This window comes from Ictalurus punctatus, chromosome 22, assembly GCF_001660625.3.
Source record: "Ictalurus punctatus breed USDA103 chromosome 22, Coco_2.0, whole genome shotgun sequence".
NCBI lineage: Eukaryota > Metazoa > Chordata > Actinopteri > Siluriformes > Ictaluridae > Ictalurus > Ictalurus punctatus.
This window is the reverse complement of record NC_030437.2, coordinates 11,432,930-11,460,059: the sequence shown is the minus strand read 5'-3', so window position 1 is coordinate 11,460,059 and position 27,130 is coordinate 11,432,930. Positions and strand designations below refer to the sequence as shown.

The following is a 27,130-nucleotide window of genomic DNA, read 5'->3' as shown; positions in this document are numbered from 1 at the left end:
CCTGTGACACAACATGAGCAGCAGTTCAAAAAGATTCACATGTCTTAGCCATTGTCCCTGCTTGGTAGCTGTTGTATGATAGGAGAGCGCTGACTAGTGGATAGGAATTGGCAGCTAAAAAAGAAAGAAAAATTAATATAAACTTAATTTAAATTATTTTAAAGTAGATTTCTTTTAATTTATATTAAACTAACTTCAATAGTTGTAAACTACATAAGTATTAAATAATTTTGTATGCAAATCTTGCTCTTAAGAGATAATTGATTGGGGGTGACATTGAAAAACAGAATAACATGCAATAAGTTGATATTTGATCGCATACTGGACATTATAGAGTAATATTTAAGCAGTGCAATTTATTTAAGTATTGCTTTTTTTCTTCTAAACACAAGTATCATAATTATTTGCTCACATACATTTAATATTTTGTGGTTTTGTTTGCTCTGGAGAGAATAACAGCAGTGAGTCTTGAACTATAATGATACTGCAACATGGAGACAATTGTAAAGGGATTTTTGTCCAGTCCTCCATTCAGAATATTTTACTCTCCTTTATATTCTGAACCCCAAAATATGATTAATTCAGTAAATAAATAAATAAATAAATGGAGGAAACAGCTAAAAATTTGGTTCTCTTTTTTTCCGTTTGTTTCTATTTGTAGGTAAATAGAATTAAAATCCCAAAACAGATTGACGAGTTTGTGGAAATGCACCCAGAGACCAGTAACTTTGTGTCCAAAGTTATTTTCCGAGTGAAGACAGAACTTTATGGGGTGAGAATGACTGACTGGTTTACCTTAAACACAAATGGATTTTTTGGATGTTTGGATCTAATTTTCCTATCCATAACTTTTCTCTTTCACAGATTTGGTTAAACTTCATGAAGTGTTTCAATTATCCAGTGAGAGATAATTCTATAAAGCTGGCCATTGTGTGGTTTACACTGTCATTCGGGTAAGAATTTACTCTTAGAGGGCTTTAAAGTGCATTTAAATGATGGAATGCATATAGATTACATTTTCTGTGTACCCTTTTCTATCCAATTCTTGCAGATACTATGGCTTGTCTGTGTGGTTCCCTGATGTGATCAAGCACCTTCAGGCAGATGAATATGCTTCTAAAGTGCAGTGGCATACTAATGAGCAAACTGAGGACTTCACATTCAACTTCACATTAGAGAACCAGGTACACACCAATGGTGTGTTCATCAAGGACAGGTACACTAGCCTTATTCAAGGTAACAAATGTGATGTATTACAGAAAGAATCATTGTGTTCAAAGTTGTGGTCAGATCACAGAGAGGCAGGGTAATCACAGGCACATCTCTACTCTTGAGAAATAAGAATGAAGTACATGGAGATAAGTGTTTGCCAGTCCTCTAGAATTTCGTGATTTTGCGATCGCAGAAATTAATGCAAAATCAATCAAACTCTGCAGTATGTGGAGGAGCTTGCAATTTTAAAAAATTACCACAGATTTTCTGCAGATACAGGCCAAGATGTGTCATGTGACATCATCACAAAGCACATTCAGCCAAAACGCTCTTCGATTCACATGTGTCATACACGAGTACAGATAAAAAGGTTTAATTTACCAATGAACATCACCGCGAAAGGCCGTGCAAAACAATTTCGTACAATTGCAATTGCGTCAATTCAAGTAGTTTTCTGCAAAAAGTTGCACAAATTTTGAAACAAACAAACAAACAAAAAAACTCACAGCAATATCAAGAATTTTTGGCCACAACAATTACAAAAAAAACTCGAAGAAATCCTGTATGGACTGGTTTGGCGACATATGATACTATACTTTGAGATTTCATGACGAACAGTGACACACAAAGTAAATAAGAAGGCAAACTAATCAAGATTCAAACTCAGAACAGGTGAAAACAATCAGGCAACAAACCAGTGACAGGACAGGGGAGAGACATGATTAGAACAAAGCAAAGGCACATGGCATAGTAAACAAAAACACAAAAAAATTACAACACACAGGCTTCCAGTGATTAACACTGAAAGCAGTGCTTGTTGCAGCATGTGCTGAGAAGGAGAATTTGTGACAGGTTACTGAAATATTGCTAATGACAGCTATTTGACACAGATATTATTATTATTATTATTATTATTATTATTATTATTATTATTATATTTTTGTTATATGCCATGTATTGTGTCCGAAGTTTTCATCTTTTTTTACCACTTGCACAGTTTCATAAGTATGAAGTTCAAGTCAGTGACTTTCATCAACACCACGTTTCAAAGCTGTCTCTTTGAAGATGTGACGTCTGTGGGATCGTTCTTCCGAAACTGCACTATTACGGACAGTTATTTCTATAATACAGGTAAATTTACAGGGAAAATTTTGGAAACAGTCCTTACTGGACCAAATAATAATGTTCTAATGCAGTTTTAGTGGTTAGATAAGACTATAGTATATTATAGTCTGTTATATATGTAGGCTGTACATAGTATATTGGTAAATGGTCTGCACTTATATAGTGCTTTTATCCAAAGCGCTTTACACTGTGTCTCATTCACCCATTCACATACACACTCACCCACCAATGGTAGCAGAGCTGCCATGCAAGGTGCTAACTTGCCATCGGGAGCAACTTGGGGTTCAGTGTCTTGCCCAAGGCACTTTGGTATGAACCGCTAACCCTACGATTATTGGACAACCCACTCGACCACCTGAGCCACAGCCGCCCCTATTATATTATATTATAGGTGTAATATTTATTGGATGTTGTATTTTCACTATTGAATCTCATAGGGCAACAATTTGATAGGCAGAATAAGTATCATTGTTGTATTCAGAATTTGAATGGAATTGACTTTTTTCATGCACAGATATTGATGATTCCAAACTCATAAACACAAAAGTCACAAACAGCACATTTCTTCACAACAAAACCGGTTGTCAGATGACGTTTGATCATGACTACAGCGCCTACTGGGTCTACTTTGTCAACTTTCTGGGGACGCTGGCTGTGCTACCAGGAAACATTGTGTCTGCACTGCTCATGGATAAAACAGGACGCTTATCCATGCTGGGTAAGATTAACACTTTGTCGAGTGCAGTTTATCTAGGGATCCACTTTGTTTTTTTCATTTTCAATACAATATTGGCATCTATGTATTTATGAGTATGGGATGATACACAATTCTGATCTGACACTGAAATCCTTTAAGTAAGTGAGTGACTGAGCTTTTATTTGCAAATTATGTGAAATATCAGTTGCATGATGGCAGTTTGCTTAAAGACAAGTTGTGTGTTGTGTTCATGTCCAAGATCTGTATTTTTGCCATCAGTGTCATACACATTTGTGGAATAAAATATGGTGCTGGAAAATGAAAAATTAATATAAACTTAATTTAAATTAATTTAAAGTAGATTTATTTTCATTTACATTAAATTAACTTTGAATGTTGTAAACTACATACGTATCGAATAATTTTGTATGCAAATCTTGCTCTTAAAAAAGAACTGATTGGGGGGTGACATTAAAAAACAGAATAACATGCAATAAGCTGATATTTGATCTAATACAGGACATTCTAAAGTTATACTTAAGCAGTGCAATTTATTTAAGTATTGCTTTTTTTCTTCTAAACACAAGTATCATAATTATTTGTATTAGAAACTGTGTCAAATCCAGTCCGATACTAATTCGTCATCTTAGACCATTGAACCTGAAACAAAGTCACAATACCAGAATGGTAATTTCCTAATCTTATACTCTCAGAAAAAAGGTATTAAACTGTACCTTTCCTTGTTGCTTGGAAAACTCTTTATGATTATGATTTCTAGGCTTCTATCAAGATGCAAATATATAAGCCTCATTTTTAAAATGAAGCAAGTGTATCAGAGGTAAAATCAGATATAGAAATCGAATCTCCACCAAACATGATTTTTGTGTGCTCCCTGTGCTCTCAGGATTCTCCATGATCCTTTCTGGGATTAGCTGCTTCTTTCTGTGGTTTGGCACCAGTGAGGCCATGATGATTGGAATGCTGTGTCTTTACAATGGCCTCAGTATCTCTGCCTGGAACTCACTGGACGTGGTCACAGTAGAGCTATTTCCTACTGACAGGAGGTATGTATGGGACTGGAACCCATATGCTTACAGCACACTCACATGTGGCAGTGTAAACACTATTACCACATACTGTTAATATACTATAACACCAGTGCAATCTCTCTTGCTTCACTGTTAACTAACATCTCAGACTAACATGTAGACTAGCATGAACACCATTACCTCATACTGTTAATGCAACATACAAGAACGCAACACGTTTGGTCTCTTTCTTATGTTCAGAGGGACTGGCTTCGGCTTCTGTAACGCCTTGTGTAAGCTGGCAGCAGTGCTGGGGAACCTGATCTTTGGCTCTCTGGTCAGTATTACTAAAGCCATCCCAATCCTGCTGGCATCCTCCGTGCTGGTGTGTGGTGGTCTGGTGGGACTGCGGCTCCCGGACACAAGGTCCAACGTCCTGATGTAGGAAGTCAACAGCTTCACTCAGCCCACGTGTCTCCTATCCATTGTTTACATAGTTTGAAGAATCCCTTTTCCATTTTGAAAAGATAAATCATGAACTAGAAGAAAAGAGTGAGAAATATGTAAATTAAGTAAATGCTGAAGCTTAAGCAGAATTGAGTGATAATGTGAGTCTTATTATGTTTGAGGCCATCGCAGATATGATGCAGAGCATTCTCATGAGGTAACAAGGCAGAAATCTAAAACCACAAGATTATAATAAGTAATGCACTTAAATCTAAACATACAGTTAAAGATCAAAAGCCCAGGAGGGTTGTGAATCAATTTCGTAACACTACTATTACATTACATGAGTAATGTCTTACAGATTGCTTTATTGTCTCTGTATTTTTTAACAGGCTGCAAGTCTCATACATTATGCTGATGGTATGAAGCTGAAAGCTGGTACTGATAGAGGTGTAAACATGAATGAACCTCTTATGAAGATGCTCAAAAACGCTTAATGAACATCCTTAAGGAGCCCTTAAGTGAACAGGACGATCAGAAAGTCTGAGAGAGCTGCACAGCTGTATCATAGGAGCTAAAAGAAAAATATGGTCAGAGTCAGCAGTTATTTTGTTTGTTAGGATTCACTCTAGTTGTACAATTCATTATTTATTAAATCAGCTTATTGGCCATAAAGTGCCCTAATGCTTTTATGTATACAGTAGTAAGCATAACTACTAATTAAATAAAATAGATTCTCCACAGCTTAACAAGATACACAAATATTTACATTAATTCACCTCAAAAGTGTTTCATACTAGTGCCAAAATGAGTGTAGTACTAATGCACATACAAATCAAATGCAGTAATTGAAACTATTTAAATAATTTACTTGTAGCTAAATATAAATAAATAATAATAATAAAAAAAACATTCCTGCTCTTTTACACATTTTGTGGAGGACTTTTAACATTGCTTTATTAAAATAATTGTGGCAAACGTGTGTGTGTGTGTGTGTGTGTGTGTGTGTGTGTGTGTGTGTGTGTGTGTGTGTGTGTGTGTGTGTGTGTGTTTGTAAGATCAAATGGTAAAGCTTTTCACCGCATCCTGTACAGATGAACCCATATCTATAAATACTATTGGCCTTTTGAAACTGTGCCTCTCTTTGTTTAACTGTCACTTACTCTCAGACAAATAATCTTAACAAATAATCCATCAATATCCACAATAAACCCTTTAATGACACAACACTGTGCTTCAGTAAGATTTGATTTTCATTTTATAACACCTAGGTGTCATTGACAGCGCAGGTTTTGGTGACCCTGAGCTTTAGAAAGTCTTTCTTTAACAGATAAAGAGTCTGGTGAGTCTAAACCAACATGAGTTCATGATGTTTATTATTAGTTTGTTAAAGGTGTTTTTACTGTACACTCATGCACGATTATACAAATACCACTTACCTTAATAAAATAAAAGGATCCGAGGATATTATTGTAACTATAACCATGGACTATAGATTGGAAGTCATTATCAAGTCAATTTCAAAATATACCAGATTGGAAGTAATTATTGTTGCTCTAATTCGATAATTAATTTCACTTGTGGTAAAAAGAGTCAAACTACCTACAGCCTATTTTTTTTTTTTTAATATTGAATCATCATTATGTAATATGGCCTCCACAGGCCATTATTTTCCTCACAAGGATACTGTGTGTTGCTATATATGATTGGTGTCAACTACATTGTAATTGTTGACACTACTGTTTTAAAATTTGATAGACATTCGTCTATTTTTTTAATTTATAGTTTGCAATGATTCTAAGCCATTCTCTTGTCAAATAATAATAATAATGATAATAATAATAATAATACAAAGTGTCCTATACTATTTTTGATTAGGCCTCTGGCAAACCAAAGTGACTTACTGTTGCTTCACTCTCAGCAGAGCTATGCAGTCTCTGAAGCAGAGGTTTCTAATACAAAAAAACCAAAAGAACTGTAGCTAACTAATTAATTTAGACCAATTTTAATGAAGCAGTGTTTATCATTATGCATAATAATGTTATAGAAGATTGTTGTGTGTGTCAGGTCATGTTTGTCTACACTGCTTATGAATGTGTTTGTATTTGTCTGTAAAACAAAGTTGTATACTGTATGATGCAGTGAGCGTGTGTATACAGTAAGTAGCCTATTCGTGGACACAGATGGAGGAAGATGCAACATTTTCATCTTAAATCAAACTACAGCAAAAATAAAAAATCCTCTCAACCATCTGACATCGCAGACAACCTTGCATGTGCGTATGAAATAGTCTGTCTTTGTGCTCAGTTTTGAGTTCTTATGTCCCCTTGCTGAGGGACAATCAGAAAATTATTTTTTGGAGTAAACAAAAGAATGTTACACTGCTCTGTGTTTCATGAAAGTTGTGATGTATAATTTGTGAACTTGAAAATACTGAAAATACTTTTGTGGAGGTAATAAAGATATGTGTTGAAATGATTTTGTGTCTTTGAGAGAGAGAAAAAAAAGATAATAAATTTCACCTACAGTTAAGTGCAGAAGTTTGGATTCCACAAGGTATTTGGTTAAAAGCAAAAAAGGACATTATATTCTATAATTCAACAATAACTTTTTTTTTTTTAACATTTACTATAAGTTTATTCTGCACAACAGTATAAACCGCCAGAGAGACTCTGCCTCTAAAATACTCTTTTTATAATCATGTTACCAATCATGTTACTGACCTGTTGCCAATTAACCTAATTAGTTACAAAATGTTCCTACAGCTGTTTCTTTTTAGTAACACTTACTTTTCCAGCCTTTTGTTGCCCCCATGCCGACTTTTTTTGAGACATGTTGGTAAATGGTCACACTTATCTATGCTTTTATCCAAAGCGCTTTACAATGTGTCTGATTCACACACACACACCAATGTTAGCAGAGCTGCCATGCAAGGCGCTAGGTTGCCATCGGGATCAACTTGGGGTTCAGTGTCTTGCCCAAGGATGCATCAGTATGTGGAGTCATGTGGGCCGGGAATCAAACCGCCAACCCTATGATTAGTGGACAACCCGCTCTACCACTTGAGCCACAGCCACCCTTTAATGTTGTGGCCAACAAGTTCAAAATTACCTTATTTTTTTCCTTAAAATGGTAAATTTACTCAGTTTAAACATTTGATATGTTTTCTATGTTCTATTGTGAATAACATATGGGTTAATGAGATTTGCAAATCATGGCATTCTGTTTTTATTCACATTTATTTGCAGTTTACACAGCGTCCCAACTTTTTTGGAATTGGGGTTGTACATTTCAACATTGCTGAACCATAACTGTTGCATTACATAGACCACTCTGTGGCTCACAGTTGTCATCACTTCATTCATCGTTATCTCTACTATTTAACACAGTCCTGTTTCCGTCTTTATATTTCCTCTTTCACTTTGACTTCCTGATATGTAAGCACTATTCATTTGTAGGACATCCAGCACATGTTCCTTTATTTAAACAAAATGTTGTTTATTTTTAAACTGTTACTTTTATGCTTTATTTCCTGGTAAGGTCACCTCCCAGTCAACCTTTGTGGATGGAATCAACAATTATAACTGATATTTGAAAGACCAAGGGTGTCACTAGATCCTTTTTACTGGGGCATGACCCCCAGTAAAATTTTTAAGTGCCCCAGTAAAATTTTCCCGATAAATCATTGCCTGATGAGGTAGATTAGAGTAAAATAGGCTTTCTTATTCACTGAACATTATCATTTGCATAATTTGAATTATGTAAAACATGAAAGCTGATTTAATTTCTGATATGAAGCAAAAATTAGTAATATAATAATATTATATTGTAGGCTACCCTTCCTTGTTGCTGGGCTGGTTAATCTTTTGAACATTTAATAGTTATCTTTCAGCTTGGTGAAAATATCTTTAAAGTGTTAATCTAATTAAACAATTTATTATTTAATCCAATTTAAGCATACAGTGGTCCTTAATGGCCAACAATGGAACTTAAAGGTTTTTTTTTAATGGTAGTGTATACAGGTTAATTAAAGGTGCATTATGTAAGAATTCTCGAAATTGGTCAAAATTAGATCTCTAATGGTTAAGATGGTGGGGATTTAAATTATTTTTTACTCTTTGAGCAGGTCCCCCTTTTCCCACCCATGATCCCAAAGCAGGAGTTGAGCTAGAGGTAGCTTTAGGAAGGACTGTCATGACATCACTTTCAAGCTCACTATATAACAATATAAACACGCAAAATCCAGCTCTGTTCATATTATTAGTAAGGGAAAAAAAATTATATTGCACCTTTAAAGAAACAAAAGATATCCCGTGGAGATATATTCAACATTCAACCTTATAGTTACTGTATATTTTAAATTGCACTTATTATGGTTTTTCAAATATTACCTTTCATGTAGTGTGCTATATAGCTGTTTGTTAATGTAAAAAGTCTGCAAAGTTTCAAAAATCAAAGAACATCACAAATGGAGTGATTGACTATCAAAAGAAAGAACTGATTCTGAACAGCTGAAACGAGTCGTCAGTAATTCCAGACTTACTTCCTGTACAAACCTATGTAGGTTTGTAGCAAAAAAAAAAACCCCACCTCTGGTCTTCACTGTCTGCTTGCGAACAACATGTACTTTGACCCACTATCAAACACTACAGTTGAGGTTGCGTCCTGAAAGAGCTAGGTTCATGTCTAGAAGATGTTGTTTTCTGCACTTTGCATGGACTCTCAAAGGATGAGGACGTAAAGCGTCTGTGGTTAGAATTAATTTTTAAAACGATACCACAGCAGTTCAACTCCGTCCTTCATTTGTGTTCCCGTCATTTCACTGATGACTGCTGCTCAAATCAACGTGGGATTTACAAAACAATTATTCATTAAAGATGGGGCCGTACCCACTTTATTTGGACCATCTTGCGCCTCTTGATCTCATGCATATCTTTTCTACCGAGTGTTCCAAATGTGTGGTTTTGTGTTGTATATGTGTACAGCCAGTGCACAGATGTTAGCCTGTTAACTGTTAGCCTCTGCTAACCGGGTTAACTCACTTTTGCCAAACTACATATTAACCTACCACTCAGAAACACCCTGTTCTCCTTGTGCTTGCGATTGTAGTTCGGGTTTATCTTCCGATGCATCATTATCGGAGTTGGGCTCAAATCGGTCTTCTTTAAAACCGACATTATTACGTATATGGTAATATTGGATATGGTAGTGGGCTATTCCTTTCATGCACGTGCTGTAAGCGGTAGACCAAACACAACAAACTGGGACATCTGACCAATCAGAGCAGAGTAGGCTCTCTGAAATGAAAGGAGGAGCTTGAACGAGTCGATTGTGAAAAAAGGCAATGCTGCAATGTAAATTATTGGAAAATTAAAGTGTTTTGTGACCTCGGATGCGTGTAAACCTATTGTATGCGACCTCTAAAACTAAACCAGGCACGTTTAAAAACCATTATAGGTGCACTTTAATTTCTCAACAGTTCATGTGTCACGTGACGTGCCGTTGCATCTTTCCCGCCTTTTACCGCCAGGTGGCGCTCGCGACACTCTGCGCTCTTTCAGAGGCTCTATGAGCAAACTGTCAGTAAAGAGAACTGTTAGTGACGGCAATTGCGCGCGCGATGGGAGAACTATTTCACACCAGACCGCAGACATGACAGGACACTTCTTTTAAACAGAGTCTGGACATACTTTCTTTCAAAGTCGTTATTCAGCAAGGTCTGAGAGTAAATAAATAAATAAATAAATAAAAGTGTGAAAGGAAGCGCAGTTGATGTTGGGAGTGTAACCGGACGAGGGCACGGTGACAGGATGTACTATGAAGACGGCGCCACTTCACACAGACCACGCTATGGATGTAAGTACACAACTTTATTTCATAATTTTCATTTCCTTTTATGTGTGACTTCTTATTTTATACGTGACACAAGGACGTCGGAGATGAGAGAGGTTGCAGGATAAACTCACCAGCACTGGTTATACTGTAACACTCCAAACACTTGTTGTAAGAAAGTTGTAATAAAGTTACAAGTAGCTAACCTGTCAGGTCATGTCATGCACTGTGTGTCCATTTTGCTGTCCTAATGTAACAACATACTCTTAACTTCTTGAGCATTTGTTTGTTTGTTTTTTTAGTCACTTGTTTTATTTATAGATCTATCATTCAACCAAGTGTTACAGTACAGTGACTATGAGGCAAAACAATCCAAGGCAGTGACTCAAATCAAATCCTAAGGCGTTTAGTCACTATACTGGCAATTTGAATAGGGATTAGTTAAAGGAAGGGCTTGCAAGCACTTTCTCTTGTTAAACATTAGCTTTGGCAGTTGTTAAAGCACACCACATCAAAGAATTAAAGGCTCTAAAAGACTTCCAAGTAAGTAAGTATACGTGAGAGTTTTTAGTGCTGTCAGTTGTCCAACACTGGGTGTGTCATGATAGTGAGAATCTTTTAAAATGGACAGACCACAGTGATACTTTGCATTGGGTCAGCAATACATGTTATATATGTTTAGATTTAGACCGTGCCATTTGAAATATGTTTGGGTTCACGTTGAATTCGGATAAAACCCGGTTTCTCAATCATTTTGGCAGTCTGTGGAGGTTGCTTTGCTGGTTTAATATTAACCCAAACCTGCGCCACTAGGTCAAATGTAAGTTTGGAGTTTTGCTCGCCAATCTTATCCTACTCACTCCCACCATGTTTGCTTTACACAAAACCCACAACTGCTGTTGAACAGTCCATCGTGTCCACCTCTTAACCCAGTGACGTCCTGGTGTATAATTAAGTTATTCTTAAAGCATGTTATTCAGGAACCCCTCTGAATAATTCAGTACAGTGAAACTAATATGAAAGCTATGCAGTTGTGAGGGAGAGAGGAATGTAAGTCTGGACCCAAGTGAGTCCTGGGCTTTAAAATGGGGTTAAAATAAAGTGGTGAAATGACATTTGAAATTTTGTGTTTCAATTCAGGGGTGGACAAAATAATAGCCCCAGATTCTGTGTCCAGCCTATTAGTTTTAGCTGTCTGGGGGACCAATATGTTCAACAATGGTATCTGGCTATGCTATATGAGGTCAAGGCTAGGTCCACTCAAGTTCTTCTGCTCCAACCTTGGCAAACTGTGTCTTTATTTGTGCACAGGGGCATTGTCATGCTGGAACAGATTTGTGCATCTTAGTTAATATAATACACAACATTCAAAGACATTCTACACCATCATGTGCCTCCAACTTAGTGACAATAGTTTTTGGAAGGCTCACATATGGGGGTCATGGTCAGGCTTCGAAATACTTTTGGCCATATAGTGTATGTTTAAGTTACATCAATGCTGTATCTATAGCATGAGCTTCTTGGTCAGAATCCCACCACTTGCTGCACTACACACATCAGTCGTGTATAAAGCCCAGTGCAAAGTACTGTCAAGTAACCCTTCTGTCGTAAGTAGCAGTCACCTTGCAGCATCTGACTCATATGACTTGCTGACTTTTTGTTAAAGGGGCAAACACAGTGATGTGTTAGAAACAAGGTTATAAAATGATAATAATCATGTACATTAGCCTAATTAATTGAGTTTCTGGGCTACCAGAACATTCCACTTGCATGGTGGGCTAGCAAATGAATTTTTGATTTGCCCACCCCTGAATTTGGCTAGTCACATTCTAGAATTTTCTCAGTGCTCATTCAGATGTCTTCATTTGGAAAACAGAATCTTCGCCTATATTATACATATGAACTTGCATCTTCAAGTAAACCCAAAAGGCTCCCAGTCCAGTTTCTTACAGAATCAAATAGAATTAACTGACATATCTTGTGCTAGTGTTGTGTATTTGGACTGTATGTGCTACACAGCGTATGGCAAACCATTGATTGTGTCACATCCTGTTAAAGACATCCCTGAGAGGGGGTGTTTTGGGGTGTGTGTGGGTGTGTGTGTGTTGGTTGTGTGTGTTTGTGTGTGTGTGTGTGTGTGTGTGTGTGTGTGTGGGATTTTTAAGCCACAACTCCAGTCAATGTGGCTGCGTCCGGTTCTGGAAACAAGAGCAAAATAAAATGGACCATGTGTTTTGGGGGGCGTGGCTTTGGCAGGAGCAATGAAGGAAGGGGGGTATTTGTTTTACTTTTTAGTTTTAAAGCATCTAGTCTCAGCTATTTTCGGCCAGAAATGCAATCTCTACCATCAGTGTCTCAGAAAGTGATCAGTAGACCAACCTCTTAACCACTGAAAAAGTCATTGAGCCTTGCTTTTCAGAGCATTCAGGAGCACTTTTTAATGCTAGATGGGACACCTACAGTCTAGATGGGACACCAGTCCAGTGTAGTATGTAGCTTTTAGATATCACAATAACGACCTATCCTTTATTCACAGCCTATGGTATCTTAATATTGTGTTATCTATTGCTTATAGAGAACATTGATTTTTTTCTGTGATTCTTACACGGGTTATCTTTCACACTGTACATTATAATCCTAAATTACTTCAAAAAATTTGCCTAACTCTCTGAATTAAGCAAGGTCACATGAAGGGAAACTTTTAATGGCTAAATAAGCTTGTAATTAAGTGCACAAAAGTCAGTTAATACCAGTGCGTAACATTAGTAAATTATCCTTAATTTTAACAAAGCTCACCAGCCCATAATGTAACTAATTATATTTCATTAAATGAGATAACAAAACTCATGATCTAGATTCAAATACAGGGTGCAGCCCTTCATTCTTGTTGATCATTTACTCCCACATAGGGTGTAATGTAATGTTTTTAGTGATCCTTTTTCTTAGCAGTGAGGTGGCCATGAGTAGATGGAAGCTTAAAGAAATGGCTGCGTGATGAGGCCCACTGGAGATCAGTTGGCAAGTCACAGCATGTATGTCTGAGCTAAAAGTCTGCCAGGCTGTTAATCACGACGAGGCACTCATTTCCAAAAACAAAGGCAAACACGTGATTGTGTCATTAGAATTTATTTTTTTTAGGTGAGTGGAGATTGGGAAAACAGTTGGTGCTGTGCTGGCTGCATTCTGTGTGCTCATTTTCTGGCACAGTGATAATGATGAATCAGTCAGCCCATGGCACATGTCACATGCTAATACATGATACACAATAAACTGTTTTCATGCACAATATTTACTAGATGTTATGTTTATATTAATGATGTACCAAACAATTTTTATCAGTGATACTCAATACTGATTCTATCTTGACATGCCCACAGTAAACGTTGTGCAATGTGCAAGTGTCAGTAGCGGGATGGTGACATGCTGTAAGATCATTTCTGTCGTTGTCATTGTCATATGGGTCACCATCACATGCACTGAATTCACTATATTAAATCAGTTAGTGGGTTGGATCCAAACACATGATGTGTTAGACTAGAGAAAACACAATTGTAATACGGTTGTCTCTCAGGGTCAGAGTTTGAGGAATCTGTTATAACTTATATGTATTTGTTTTTAGTTAATAGCCACATTAGTCTCATCTCAGTCATGTTATGACATCACCACCTTGCTGATATCATGAATACCATGTAAGGAAAATAATACCATATTCAACCGAATAATAAACGCTAGGGTAGCGTGTTGCAATTGCAGTCTTGAAGATTATTTTTTCAATAACAGCAAATGACAAACATCTCATACCATAGAAATTTGCTAGTGCTAACAATGATTAATTTATTAATTAAACAATGTTATAATTGTTTTTCTGTTTATATGGTTTGTTTTGTTTTTTACATTTTACTTATAGTTACATATCTCTTATGTTATAGCAGCTATAAACTGTCGTTCTCTTTTTATTACCAGCCTTTGCATAAAAACTTAAAAGTGCATAAAAACCCTTTCTAATTGGTCTTGCCTCCATTCACTGAAGATAAAATACAACACACCGTTCACTGAAGATAGAAAAGCCACTCTAAGTGGAGAATTACTCTGGGCTAAAGAAAAAATCTTCAGGGCTACAGCCCCGAATGCCCAGGCCAGATTACATCCCTGGTGTCTTCCATACTAGTCCCTGTGTAAGTCATAACTATATAATCAATAATGCATTAGAATGGCTGTGACAGCCGAACTACTGTCAGAGCTGCTTTTATAGAAAATTAATTAACACCTTCTGACCAGGCTGTGGTATAAGTGGTTTTAATATGTGATGGTCTTAATAGATTAATAATTATTACAAAACATCCTTCAGTTACATTTCCTAGAGTCACATCTACAGACAGAGGAAGCCAAAAGTCAAACTGTAGCCCCACTTTGTCATCCGTTATTACAGACAGAGCACATCAGTTATTTCTTTGGCAGCAGGTGTAGTTTTGAAGCGAGCATGCTGTCTGTAATCACAGGTTTTGAGAATCAAAGGCAGTGTCTATGCTTGTGGCAGTGATACGACTGATCTTGATAAGTCCATCCGTAAGTGTCAGGCAGGAACTCCACCCAGGCTCCATAAGATTACACACAGTTTTAAACAAAGCTGAGATTCCATAAAAATGCTTATTAGCTTTCTTAGGTTAGTCTGCCCAAATGGCTAGTTTAGATGAGTGTTTACAGCAGTCACCCAGAAGTAAAAGCATTTAGCAACACAAGACAGTGGAAAGGGAATGATATCTTGTCAGAAATCACGTGAAGCAGCTTTACTGTGTTTCATAACTTCAGACTCTTTAGTCATCACCCCTTTAAGAACATGAACCTTGATACCATGTTCCTCAGAAGAACCAGGCATAATTCAATGCATTTGTTTAGTACTTACATTGAAAATGACTCAAGGTATAAGGATCAAGAATGTTTATTTTGGTATAGTTATCTAAATGAACCTAATGAGGAAATTGTCATGTTCACTTGCTGGTAGAGAATTGATATGTGCAAATCCAAGATGGGCCTCCAAGGTTTCTTTGTTGGTTGTTTTTTGTCTAATTGTTAATTCTCCTTTGTTTGTTACAGCCATTGTGGATGATGAGAGGCTATCGGCAGAGCAAATGGATGAACGAAGACGGCAAAACATTGCCTATGAATATCTCTGTCACCTAGAGGAGGCCAAGCAGTAAGTTTACACTTTAGGCTTTAGAATTGTCAGGTGTCTTTATCAGTTTTCGCAGGTCTCTTTATCAGATTGCTCTGCTTGCATTTGTGAGGTTTATGGACACGTCGTGACACTACAGCTCTGTATTCAAAAGTAAATTGTATGGCTGAATGACATTATCTTATTGTACCATGTTTTAGTGTACATGTTTTATGTTCACTTTAAAGTGTGATGACTAGGGCTGGGTGGTGGTTGAACATTTTCAATACAGAGGATAAAAGGTGGTGCAAAGTAAAATGATACTTGTGATAATTGTGAGAATGAATAAACTAGACATTAATGTACACATTGTTGATCACAATGCCTATACTGCTTATATACCATGTAATTGTGGTGTGTATGCATGTGTGTATACACTCACTGTCCACCACCTGCACAATTTATGCAGTTATCCAATGAGGCAATCATGTGGCAGCAGCACAACACATAAATGCATGTAGATACAGGTCAAGAGCTTCAGTTGTTGTTCACATCAAACATCAGAATGTAGAAAAAGTGTTATCTCTGTGACTTTAACTGTGGCATGGTTGTTGGTGCCAGATGGGTAGGTTTGAGTATTTCAGAAACTGCTGATCTCCTGGGATTTTCACACCCATCTGTCTCTAGAGTTTATGCAGAATGGTGCAAAAAACATGAAAAACACATATATATTATGAGCGACAGTTCTGTGGGTGGAAACGCCTGGTTGATAAGAGCCTGTATTCTCATCCAAAAACAAACTCAAGTGTCTTCAGGTTGCCAGACACTACTGGAACTTAAAATGGGATCGGGTTCTATGGTCAGATGAAACCAAAATAGAGCTTTTTGACAGTAAACACCAGAGGTGGTTTTGGTGCACACTGAGAGGTAGAAAAATGGAAAAGTACCTCAGGCCCACGGTTAAATATGGTGATGGAACTTTAATATTTTGGGGCTGTTTTTCTGCCAGAGGACCTGGACGTTTTGTTAGATCACATGGCATCATGGACTATATCAAATATCAACAGATATTAAATGAAACCTGACTGCCTCTGCCAGAAAGCTTAAAATGGGCTATGGTTGGATCTTCCAGCAGGACAGTGATCCAAAACATACATCAAACTCAACACAAACATGCTTTACTGACCACAAAATCAAGGTCCTGTCATGGCCATCCCAGTCCCCTGACTTGTAACCCATAGAAAACCTGTGGGGTGAACTGAAGAGGAGAGTCCACCAGCGTGGACCTCGAAATGTGAAGGATCTGGAGAGAGTCTGTATGGAGGAATGGTCTCAGATCCCTTCCCATGTATTCTCCAACCTCATCAGGCATTATAGGAGAAGACTCAGAGCTGTTATCTTGGCAAAGGGAGGTAGCACAAAGTATTGACTAAAAGGGTGCCAATAATTGTTGCACACCTATATTAAACAAATTATTTTTTTGATAAACCTGTGTTTTGCAATTGTTTGATAACCATGAGAGCAGAGTATTTTTGTGAATCTTTGTGTGTGTGTGTGTGTGTGTGTGTGTGTGTGTGTTTTTAACAAAAGATCATTAGATCTTAGTGGAGGTCACTGTATATACACACTACCAGTATAGAAAACTAACATTTTATTTACATTTCTTTTTTTTTAATGGATGACCTGGAGAAAAATATTCTGAAAAGCAGCCAATAAGTGTCCAGCACAGGTGGGACCTCCTTTAATACTGTTTAAAAAGCATCTGAAGGGGATTCCTCAAGAAATCAGTTGAGAAAATGCCAAGAATACATTTCTGGAAATTCTAGGCAAAAAGGGGGTCTACTTTGAAGATTTACTTAATTTATTTTGGAATTTTTTTTTATCACAACATAATTCCCATAGTTCCATTTGTGTTATTCCCGAGTTTCGATGACTTAATTATTATTCTAAAATGTGGAAAAAATATAATAAAAATAAATAATGAGTGTGTCTAAACTTTTGACTGGTATATCAATGATAGTTTGCCTTTTCTTTGAGCTTGAAAAGACTGGCCCTAGAAATCACATTGTGGTTAACAGGCCCCATTTTAATGAGTATGTATGGATTCGGTTCAATACGCTAACCAAATAAATAGCTAATAAATGCTAGTTTTGGTGTTAACTGCTGAAACCAATATGAATGTAATAGTAACTAAAATTCTCTTGCAAAAGTCAGAAAACTGATTTGTAAACTGATTGTTTCTGTGTTTGGCTGTGGTGTGCTTGGCCCAGATTCTCCAGTCTCTGGGGGTGACAAAGCAGTGTTGCTGTTCATGCACTTAAAAATGCTGCAGTTTTACTGACAGAAATGAATCCCATGTTTAATCAAACGTTTATTCAGGTTTGACATATCACCTGACTTTAGGACTACTAGGTTAAAGCATTTTTTGCACTGGGAACTATTCTCATCTACTTTTATGAAGTACAATGAGACTTTAGACCTTTGCAACATAATTATCTGCTCTCTCTTCGTTGTCAATGCATCAAGAAGCCAATTAGACTCTAAAGTCTTTGCTATTTTGTTCTCATTTTCTTTTTAATGTTTTAAATAATCCTTTATGGTGTCATTTTTGTCCACAGTATCAACAATGCCACCAAATTGTTTGAGACTTTCTTAGAATGCCAAAATGCTTCAGTCTTTACCTTTTGTGTACCAGTTTTTTTGCTACCCAGCCCTACTGATGACAGCTAGTGCATGCTGGAGTTCAGTGTATTTTTAAAATGACATGCTCATTTAATAAAAAAGATTAATGCATTAGCAGTTATCAGTTGCATTATAAATAAAGGACAAAACATGCAGCATGAATTGTTCTGAGCCATTCTGACCTGTTAGCCAAAATCTTCAGTCCCCTGTGAGTCAAAACTGCAACCAAAGTTAATACAGCCATGAGTAAGGCTTCACATGCTGCTTTTCCACACAGATTGCGTGATTCTTGCCCATGACTCTACCCAAAGCCTCTGTTCCAGGAAACCTGTCAAATTGCATTAGGATTATAGTGCTGGTCACTAATCGGCCTGTAAAAGTCCTACAGGCATTATGTCCTACTGTTCTATTTGGAAATTATGAGTCACAGAAACTTGACCATTGTCGCAAAATACTTGACACCTGCAGTGCCACATGTTATCCATCGAATATATACTGTATAAAAGAGTGAGGTATGATAGTTTTTTTTTTTAAATCTTACTGAACAAATCTCTATAGGTATCAAACCTCCTTTGTGTTGAATTCTACTAGGCATGTCACAGTACCCAGTATACTGTGAAAAGAATAGATGGTACATTTGAGTTTTATGAATTGTTTTCCGAATCTAAATGCTTTAAAACTTTAATTTGTGTAATGTTATAATATTGTAAATATAATGTGATATGACCAAAACAGTTACATTTAGGTATATGATTGTTTTTACTTCTTATTTTGTCCCACCTCTATATTCCACACTCCTGTATGTTTACTTTTCTGAATTTTAGTGACATGTATGTGGCAGTGTGTAGCTTGTCAGCTGACAGGCACACACTCTTTCCCACACCTTTTTCCCTCCTACACATTGATGCTTTACTGAGGAGACTTTGTACCTGCTGACTTAAGTAAATAATACATGTTTACCCATGTGTACTTTGTAGATAAGCGTCCTTTGGGAAAACTTTTTTCCCATTAACTGTTGGTGCTGTATGACGTTAAAGATCTATGAGTTTAGTCTACTAGAGGTTGTGATGTTAAGTGTGAATGCCTACTGTGCACATCACTTCTAATCCCTAAGACACTTGTCTTTGAGTCACAGCCTTTATTTTACTCCTCCAATCAAATCTTTTACTTTCTTTCAGATTTTGAACTCAATTACATTTTTAGATATATAACTACCTGTAATCTCAGTCTCAGTCCTACTCCCAGTGGATTATAGAAGTAACTTTAACAATGTCAAATTGCACTTTTTTCAAATTTCTCTAAGCCCTTTAGCCTGTATTATTAGCCAGTTTACATATACAGTACTGTTGTTTCTGCCATACAGCTGTGGATTCATTTTAGGGGGACAAGTATTGATCAGTCTTGTTTACAAGTTTACTTGAGGAGCAAGGAAAGTGACTACATTATATACAATATATTTTTTATTCCCTACTGTATAAAGTCACCTAGTGTACAGCACTGTTGGCATGGTGACAGGGGCAGGGTCTTTTTCTGCCCTTCCTTCCTCTGATACACATGATGCTTTGCTTTTTGTTGGCAATCTGGTATTCATGCTGATGAAGTCAGGAGTTTATTATTACAAGTTACTGATCTAACCTATTGTTAGAATTGTATTATATTAAACATGAGATTTTCCTCAGTAATAATAAGTGATTAATTCCAGGTATTTGTACATTCTATATTAAGAATTAATTTTAATAATAATAAAATGACAGTCAGTAAATAAATGACAGTCAGTAATAAAATGACAGTCAGTAATAAAATGACAGTTGCTTGCACTTCCGGTTTGCAGTTTCAAGTCAGAATTACTCTCCAAAAGTAGCAACTATTTTTAGGAAGTAAAAATGAAACACAAAACTAAATTATATATAAAACACACAGACCAACTGAAATAGAAACTTTTGCAAAAATATATTATAAACCTGTAAAATTAAGTTCAAAATTTTATACCAATATAGTAAGGTTATCTGTTTAAATTTGTAATGTATTATAGTAGGGCAGGTTTGTTCACTTAAAAATAAACAACAAAAATAAAAAAAATAACAGAAAAATAACAGTTGATATGCAGTTTCCCCGATGTACACAAACAGTTTTTTAAAATTCACATTCACACAAATGAATGTTTAAAGTTGAAGTGATTGGTCATAGGACTTAAGTTGTCATAGCTTTTCATTTATGTAAAATTCAGTGAAAATACTGACACACTTTAGAACTCCTAATAAGTTGTATTAGCATGAGGTTAGATTCTTAGCGAACTCAGTTATTGGGTTGATGCATCTCTCAGTATTGGCCCTAAATGTATTGTAGATAATACAGGATTTCGACGTCTGCGTGAGCCGAAGTATGAGATTCCCAGCCGTCACCACATTACAGATACTGCATTACCAAAGCTGCATGACTTGTGAAAAAGCACATCAGGAACCTGTTGCAGGACATTTTGGCCTTCAGCTCCACCACTGATATTTGGACTAGCAGTGTCAACCCAATGTCTCTTATAGGTTTAACAGCACACTGGACTGATGAGGATTTTACTCCCCAGAGAGTCATTTTACAAGCAATCCAGTTTAGGGGTTTGCACACCGGCCAAGCCATAGCAGGTGCGTTTGATGACATGCTTCAGATGTGGGGCATTCCGCAAAGTGTGAAGTACTCATATCGGTACTTGGTATCGGCAAGTACCCAAATGTAAGTACTTGTACTTGGTCTGAAAAAAGTGGTATCGGTGCATCCCTAGTAAGTGCTAGGCTTGTGCGATATAGTAGTGTTAGATGTGACACTTTGTTGTTCAAACTGTTTAGGTCAAAATCTTCATTATTATTTCTTTTTCAGGCAAAAAAGTGTTGCTTTTGACCATTTTGTATTTTTTTTTCGATGGCATCCCTAATAAGTATAGCTACCTGATGTTAACTGTACACTTGTCTAATTACAGATAAGTCAAGTATACATTGATTGATTTGATTTCACTTTAATGAACTCCAAACATTCTTTCATTCTTCACCTTGACAGACAGTGTGGGCATCGCACAAGCATGTGCGGTGGAAGAGAAGGTGGCAGGGCTTCAAGGCAGTGTCAGTTAATATCGGAGAGTTCAGAACACCTGCACAAATTATTTCAAGATTAACATGTCAATTGACTGATCTCACGTTTTATTAGGGAGAAAAGGCGTCTGTTTGGGATTATATTGAATGATAATTCATCTTACTGTACTCCATTGTTGAATTGTGAAGATTCGTCAGTACGCAAAATGTGTAAAGTTTGTCAGGTCTTGTAATATAATATCATTAATATAATGTAATATCATGTAACATTGTGTAGAGACAATTAGACTGTACTATCACACAAGCCTAGTAACTACCATAAATGATTCGGTAACTACAGTGAAACTAATAGGAAAGATGTATAATCCTGGACCCTATTTGGACCTGCTGATGAGTTCAGTTTTCAATATGATATCAATATCATACTGAACTCCTAGTGTAAACCTATATCCTCTCTTAGTAACCAAGCTTGCACTTTATAAGCATTTGTTTGTACACTCAAAGTTGGTACATTATTAGGAACACTTGTACACATGCACATTCGTGTGGTGCAATGCAAAAAATCATGCAGATACAGGTCAGGAGTTCACAGAAGACCACATCAGGTTCCACTTCTGTTAGCCAAGAACAAGAACTTGAGGTTTTCATGGGCACAGACTCATCGAAATTGGACAGTTGAAGACTGGAAACACACGAAGAGATCTTCAACTATTTTCAACTGTCCAGTTTCGATGAGCCTGTGCCCATAATTGCCTCAGATTCCTGTTCTTGGCTGACAGGAGTGGAGCCCAATGTGGTCTTCTGCAGCTCTAGCCCATCCACCTCAAAGACTGATGTATCGTGTTGATGTGAAAGTTTGATGTAAAGAGTGCTTATTTGAGTTACTATAGAGTTCCTGTCAGCTCAGACCAGTCTGGTCATTGTCATCTGACATCAAAAAGTTGTTTCAGCCTGCAGACCCTCTGCACATGTTTTTTTTGTTATTCGCACCATTCTGTGTAAACTCTAGAGGTTGTTCTGTGTGAAAATCCCAGATATCAGCAATTTATGAAAGACTTAAACCTGCTCTTCTGGTACCAACCTCCATGCCATGATCAAATTCACAGAGATCACTTTTTTTTAATTCATTCTGATGTTTGATATGAACATGAACTGAAGCTCCTGACCTGTATCTGCATGATTTTTTTTTTCATTGTGCTACTGCCACATGATTGGCTGATAACTGCATGAATGTACAGGTGCTCCTAATAAAATGGACAGTGTGTATAATTTGTAATATCCGAGGGTGATGACAGTGTACTTTCAGACGTTATTTCCTGTGTTCACATATATGATTTGTGTTGTGTGTAGTTGATGGGATCTGAAAATATATCTAAAGAAATTGCCTTTCACAATTAGAGCCCCATATCAAAGATGTTCATTTAAGAGACATTTAACCAAATTAAAATATTAAACATATTTTTTTCCTGCTTAACACCAAGAGAACAATTCTATTTCTGTCTCATTGTGTTTTCATGTTGGTGTTGGAAGTTTTGCATTCAAGTCAGACAAAGCCAAGTTTAGAAACTGAAGACAAAGTGTTATTGTAAGGGCCCCAGTTGAACAATAAAAATCTCTCACTGACAGAGGGTTTATGCATGCGGTTTGAGTTCTATTTGTCTGTTTTTAATGTGATGTACAGCTTGAAACTGGTGGCCTAGTTAAGAAGTAACACCATGCTCTCTGATATACTTGTACACAAAATAGAAAACTGAAATTACTGGAATTATCCTTCAGCTTTTTAGCTGAAATCCTCAGTTAACCTACAGTAATCAGATAATATCATTCTAGATGAGAGAGAGTATCAGTGTCCAACTTATCAGTTTGTGTTGACAGAGAGCAAAGCTTGTGGGAGGAGGCAGCAGAACTGCTGATGTGTGATGGGGCAGCATGTTGTCTCAGCCATTGTTGATCCATCTGTGTTGTTTTTAATTAAACTGCCCTGAAAGTCATGTAGCACATGTAGTAAGATGTAAAGAGTAATACAAACATGAGTGTGCATGCATAAACTACAGCATCAAAAAGCTAAATAACAATGTGTGCATGACCAGTGTTAAATAAAACAAGCACAAAATGCTAAAAACTGAAATTATATTTAACGATATATATATAGTATACATTCCAGTTCTTGAAACTTGTAGTGAGGCAATCTTCATAAGGAACAAAATGCACTGCAACAAAGATGATGTTTTGCTTAAGATATTTGAGAGTCCGCCTATTCCACCTAATAGGCTTTTAATACAGACCCTTAAACATTCCCACAAACCATTAACACAAGTTCTGCAAACGTCATGCCAGCGCTTGTATTTCAGCTAATGCTCCTAACTCAGCTCATTTCATATGCAGCTTGGCTCTTTGTAATGCAGTATAATCTTTTGGTGGGAATTCAAGCAAATTGTATATTCGAATAGCTCTCTTCCACTCAAGTTAATTTAAGTTAATTTAAATCAAGTTTTTTTTCTCCATTTCAAGCAAGCATCATCCTCCTTTGTAGATAATAGCTAACCAGAAATGTCAAGAAAGGTCTTCTCCATGTTTTTTGAGAAAAATGAAGACATTGAGTTCAATTAGTAAGACAGCTTGAAAGCACCTGGGATATTGCCATTACCCCTACACAGGCATGGAAAAAACTGTACCAGTGTAGATGCCATGACAATGGAGCCTTGTTTTAGTGGGTCAGGGGTCACTTGTTCAGTGGGTCATGGACTAGTGACTGCCACATAGAAAGGAAATTGCACTGGCCTGCTTCATTTAACCAGCGTTTTCAGGAATCAGGGATCTGTATTTTTGATAGCATGATCCTCCTTGTTTTAACGTGTTGTGTTTGTTAGCTCAGTAATATTACATTTCTGTCATTCTAACTGAACTTGCTTATTAGAGATACTGAATTTGACAATTATTGTGTATCAGTATCTGTAGTTCTGTGGGCATGTTAGGGATGTAACCGAATAAGAATATATTATTCATAATGAACACATAATGCTTTCTAAATTTTATATGAAAACGGTGCACACTAAAGTTTTTTTTTTTTTTTTTTAAAGAAAGCTTGCCAGAAAGTTTCATAGGGCATCGGTTGGCACATGATCTGGAGGTTCAAATACATGTGGCCAATCGGTCAGATATAAAGAAGGCCGGTACAAACAAAAATACTAAAAAAAATAGACCCCAGCACTCCACACATATCAAAACAAAAAGTCATTCCTGTATAAGCCACACCTGCTTCAGGTTTAAATCCAAATATAGGTACAGATGCAAATATTTGGAACACAAAGCAGATCAAGATGGACATAGTGGCAGTGTGCTACACCACTTGTACATGTGTAATTGTTTTTCGCTTTCACAAACACAAAAACTACATGTTTCCTCTACTCTTCACTTCATTGCCAAACTAGTGTGGCAGGAAGGAAATGTAATCTCTCTGATTTTAGGAGAAAAATTGAAAGCTCACTCAAATCAGACCTCTACTGGTTAGATTATCACAATGTATTACTGAAGCTCTTCCTTGACTGTTAACTGCTGGACACTGTGCAAAAGTCAATGTTGACTAGCTGGGCTAAACACTGATATCCTCAATTTGTATATTGCATTTGGCGTCACAGTCTGAGCTCAGGGACAGTCCAAGGTTTCATTTGTTTACTGTACAAGGTTCCAATGGTAAAAGTGAATGCCATCTGTGTAAGGAAGCGAGACATTATCTCTAAAACAGGGCTGCACTTGGTGAGCACTAAGGAACTGAAATTCTGTTGTGTGTGTATTAAGGGGAATATTGTGCAGATATATAGCTCAGATCACTGACATAGTCCAGTAGAATGTTATACCTGATTGTTAGTGCTGTAGCTAAAGACACCCTTTGGCATTATACCAACACCATCTACCATCATCAGCCTAATATTAGTTCACTATGAATATTTCATAAGTAGACCTCACTTGTAAGTGTGGCTCCTGAGAGTTTAAAGTTTAATTTGTACTAAAAGCCTAGGAGAAAATTTCTAATGCTTCTACTAAAGGAATGTACTGCACATTTTTATGAGTTCAGACTGCTGACAAAATATTTCTTCAGTCACGTGTTGCCAGCATATGTAAGAGTACGCAAGAGAGACGAAGGTCGGCTTTTTTGGTTTGGTTTGAGGTTTGTAATTTAGAGCCTTGATCTGAGATCATCTAAAAATTGTTTCTTTTCAGGTGGATGGAGGCCTGTCTGGAGGAGGAACTTCCTTCCACCACAGAGCTCGAGGAGGGCTTGAGGAATGGCGTCTACCTCGGCAAACTTGCAAAATTCTTTGCTCCCAAATTGGTTTCTGACAAGAAGATCTACGACAGAGACCAGACCCGTTACAAGGTATGCAGAGTGAATTAAAATTTAAGGTTTTCAAATTCAACTGGACTAGTGTCAGTAAGTGAACATACGATTCACCAAGCTTAAACACTTTGAGAAGCTATATACACATATGTCCCAGTCCCACTGCATTCACAGGAAGCTCTGTATCCTTCATGCATCACAGACAATCTCACTTCTTCAATATTCCCACGAGTGGAGATAAACCACTGATTTGTATTTAACATAGCAGTTTGACTTTATTGCTATGAAGAAATAAACAATAACACAGTATATTCAGCTGTTTCATAGACAATTAAAGAGTGAAAAATTTGCTCTGGACTAATTGTGTATTTTGTCCATTGTGTGTTTTCTTTGTTGTGTTGCCAGCACACGGGGTTACACTTCAGACACACAGACAACACAGTTCAGTGGCTCAGAGCTATGGAGTCCATTGGTTTTCCAAAGGTGAGGCTTAATGTAAATACATCCACAGACACAAACTCACCCAGATGCACTGCTTGTATAACATCTTCACACTTTTATATTTGTGTTGAAATTACATTGAGGTTTATTCCACTTTTACTCACCAGAAGCAGAATAAAACCAAAACCTTACACTATAGTTTACTCAGAGTTTTGACACTCCATTCATCTCACACTACAGCATTGATGCACTATACTGCATCAGTGCTGTAGTGTGAGATGAATGGAGGGTCAAACCTATGCATGATTATTAATAAGCACAAGTAAAGCTATTATCCTACATGTTATACAATAATCCTTTTTTTTTATTAATGTCTCTGCGAGGCCCTTTATATAAATAAATTGTACCTCTTTGGGTGACAGGCAGTCCTCAAGTTTGGAAATGCTAGTTGTTTACCTAATTAGCTTATGTGCTTCTGCACCTTGCGCCTAGTTGCAAAGAGTGTTTGGGTTTGCAATACCTGGCAGAAGCTTTCCCTCAAGGGTGGGAAAGTTGCAGTGAGCTGTAAAGTGAAACCCAGTGTAGTGTGCAAAACTAATACAGGTCTTAAGTCTTCCTCAGGTTTTAATATTAAAGATGTGCTAAACTATAGTTTTTTGGCAATAATACAGTGCATTCTTTTTTTATTCCCTAACTAACATTGAGCAATACTTGTGAAATTTCAAAATCAGTTCTTTTCTGAATAATTAGCTCAGCCATGTTTTGAAGTCTGACAGTGGTTTTGCACGTGCTAAACATGTGGCTAATCGACAGTTCTGCTGAAATCTGTTTTTGCAGTTGAGTAGTAAAATTGATTACATTTTCACATTGCTTATATACCCAAGCTTGTTCTTTACTTTATTTATATGATTAATATCTATGAAAAGGTAGCAGATGAAATCAACATATGAAATAAATTTCTTTGCTTCATGAAATGAAGTCATGAAGACTAATACTGCTTTCTCCTTTCAGATATTCTATCCTGAGACAACTGACGTGTATGATCGTAAAAACATGCCCAAAGTGATCTATTGTATTCATGCACTCAGGTACTGCAGA

The 27,130-nt window shown here is 36.8% G+C and overlaps 2 protein-coding genes across 2 annotated transcripts in view; both read left to right on the top strand.

Moving 5' to 3' along the window:
* sv2ca (synaptic vesicle glycoprotein 2Ca) overlaps positions 1 to 6,975 on the top strand; it is a 36,747-nt gene extending 29,772 nt beyond the window's left edge. Inside the window, exons 8-14 of the mRNA XM_017452555.3 lie at positions 662 to 772; positions 865 to 953; positions 1,052 to 1,216; positions 2,210 to 2,343; positions 2,852 to 3,055; positions 3,939 to 4,098; positions 4,324 to 6,975. Of these exons, the coding sequence (XP_017308044.1) occupies positions 662 to 772; positions 865 to 953; positions 1,052 to 1,216; positions 2,210 to 2,343; positions 2,852 to 3,055; positions 3,939 to 4,098; positions 4,324 to 4,507 (1,047 nt within the window). The 3' untranslated portion in view covers positions 4,508 to 6,975. The remainder of the gene's footprint in view (positions 1 to 661; positions 773 to 864; positions 954 to 1,051; positions 1,217 to 2,209; positions 2,344 to 2,851; positions 3,056 to 3,938; positions 4,099 to 4,323) is intronic.
* A 3,129-nt stretch (positions 6,976 to 10,104) lies between these two features.
* The window catches only part of iqgap2 (IQ motif containing GTPase activating protein 2), a 44,817-nt gene continuing 27,791 nt past the window's right edge, over positions 10,105 to 27,130 (top strand). The window contains exons 1-5 of the mRNA XM_017451814.3: positions 10,105 to 10,365; positions 15,436 to 15,535; positions 25,474 to 25,630; positions 25,997 to 26,074; positions 27,044 to 27,120. Coding sequence (XP_017307303.1) covers positions 10,320 to 10,365; positions 15,436 to 15,535; positions 25,474 to 25,630; positions 25,997 to 26,074; positions 27,044 to 27,120 — 458 coding nt within the window. The 5' untranslated portion in view covers positions 10,105 to 10,319. The remainder of the gene's footprint in view (positions 10,366 to 15,435; positions 15,536 to 25,473; positions 25,631 to 25,996; positions 26,075 to 27,043; positions 27,121 to 27,130) is intronic.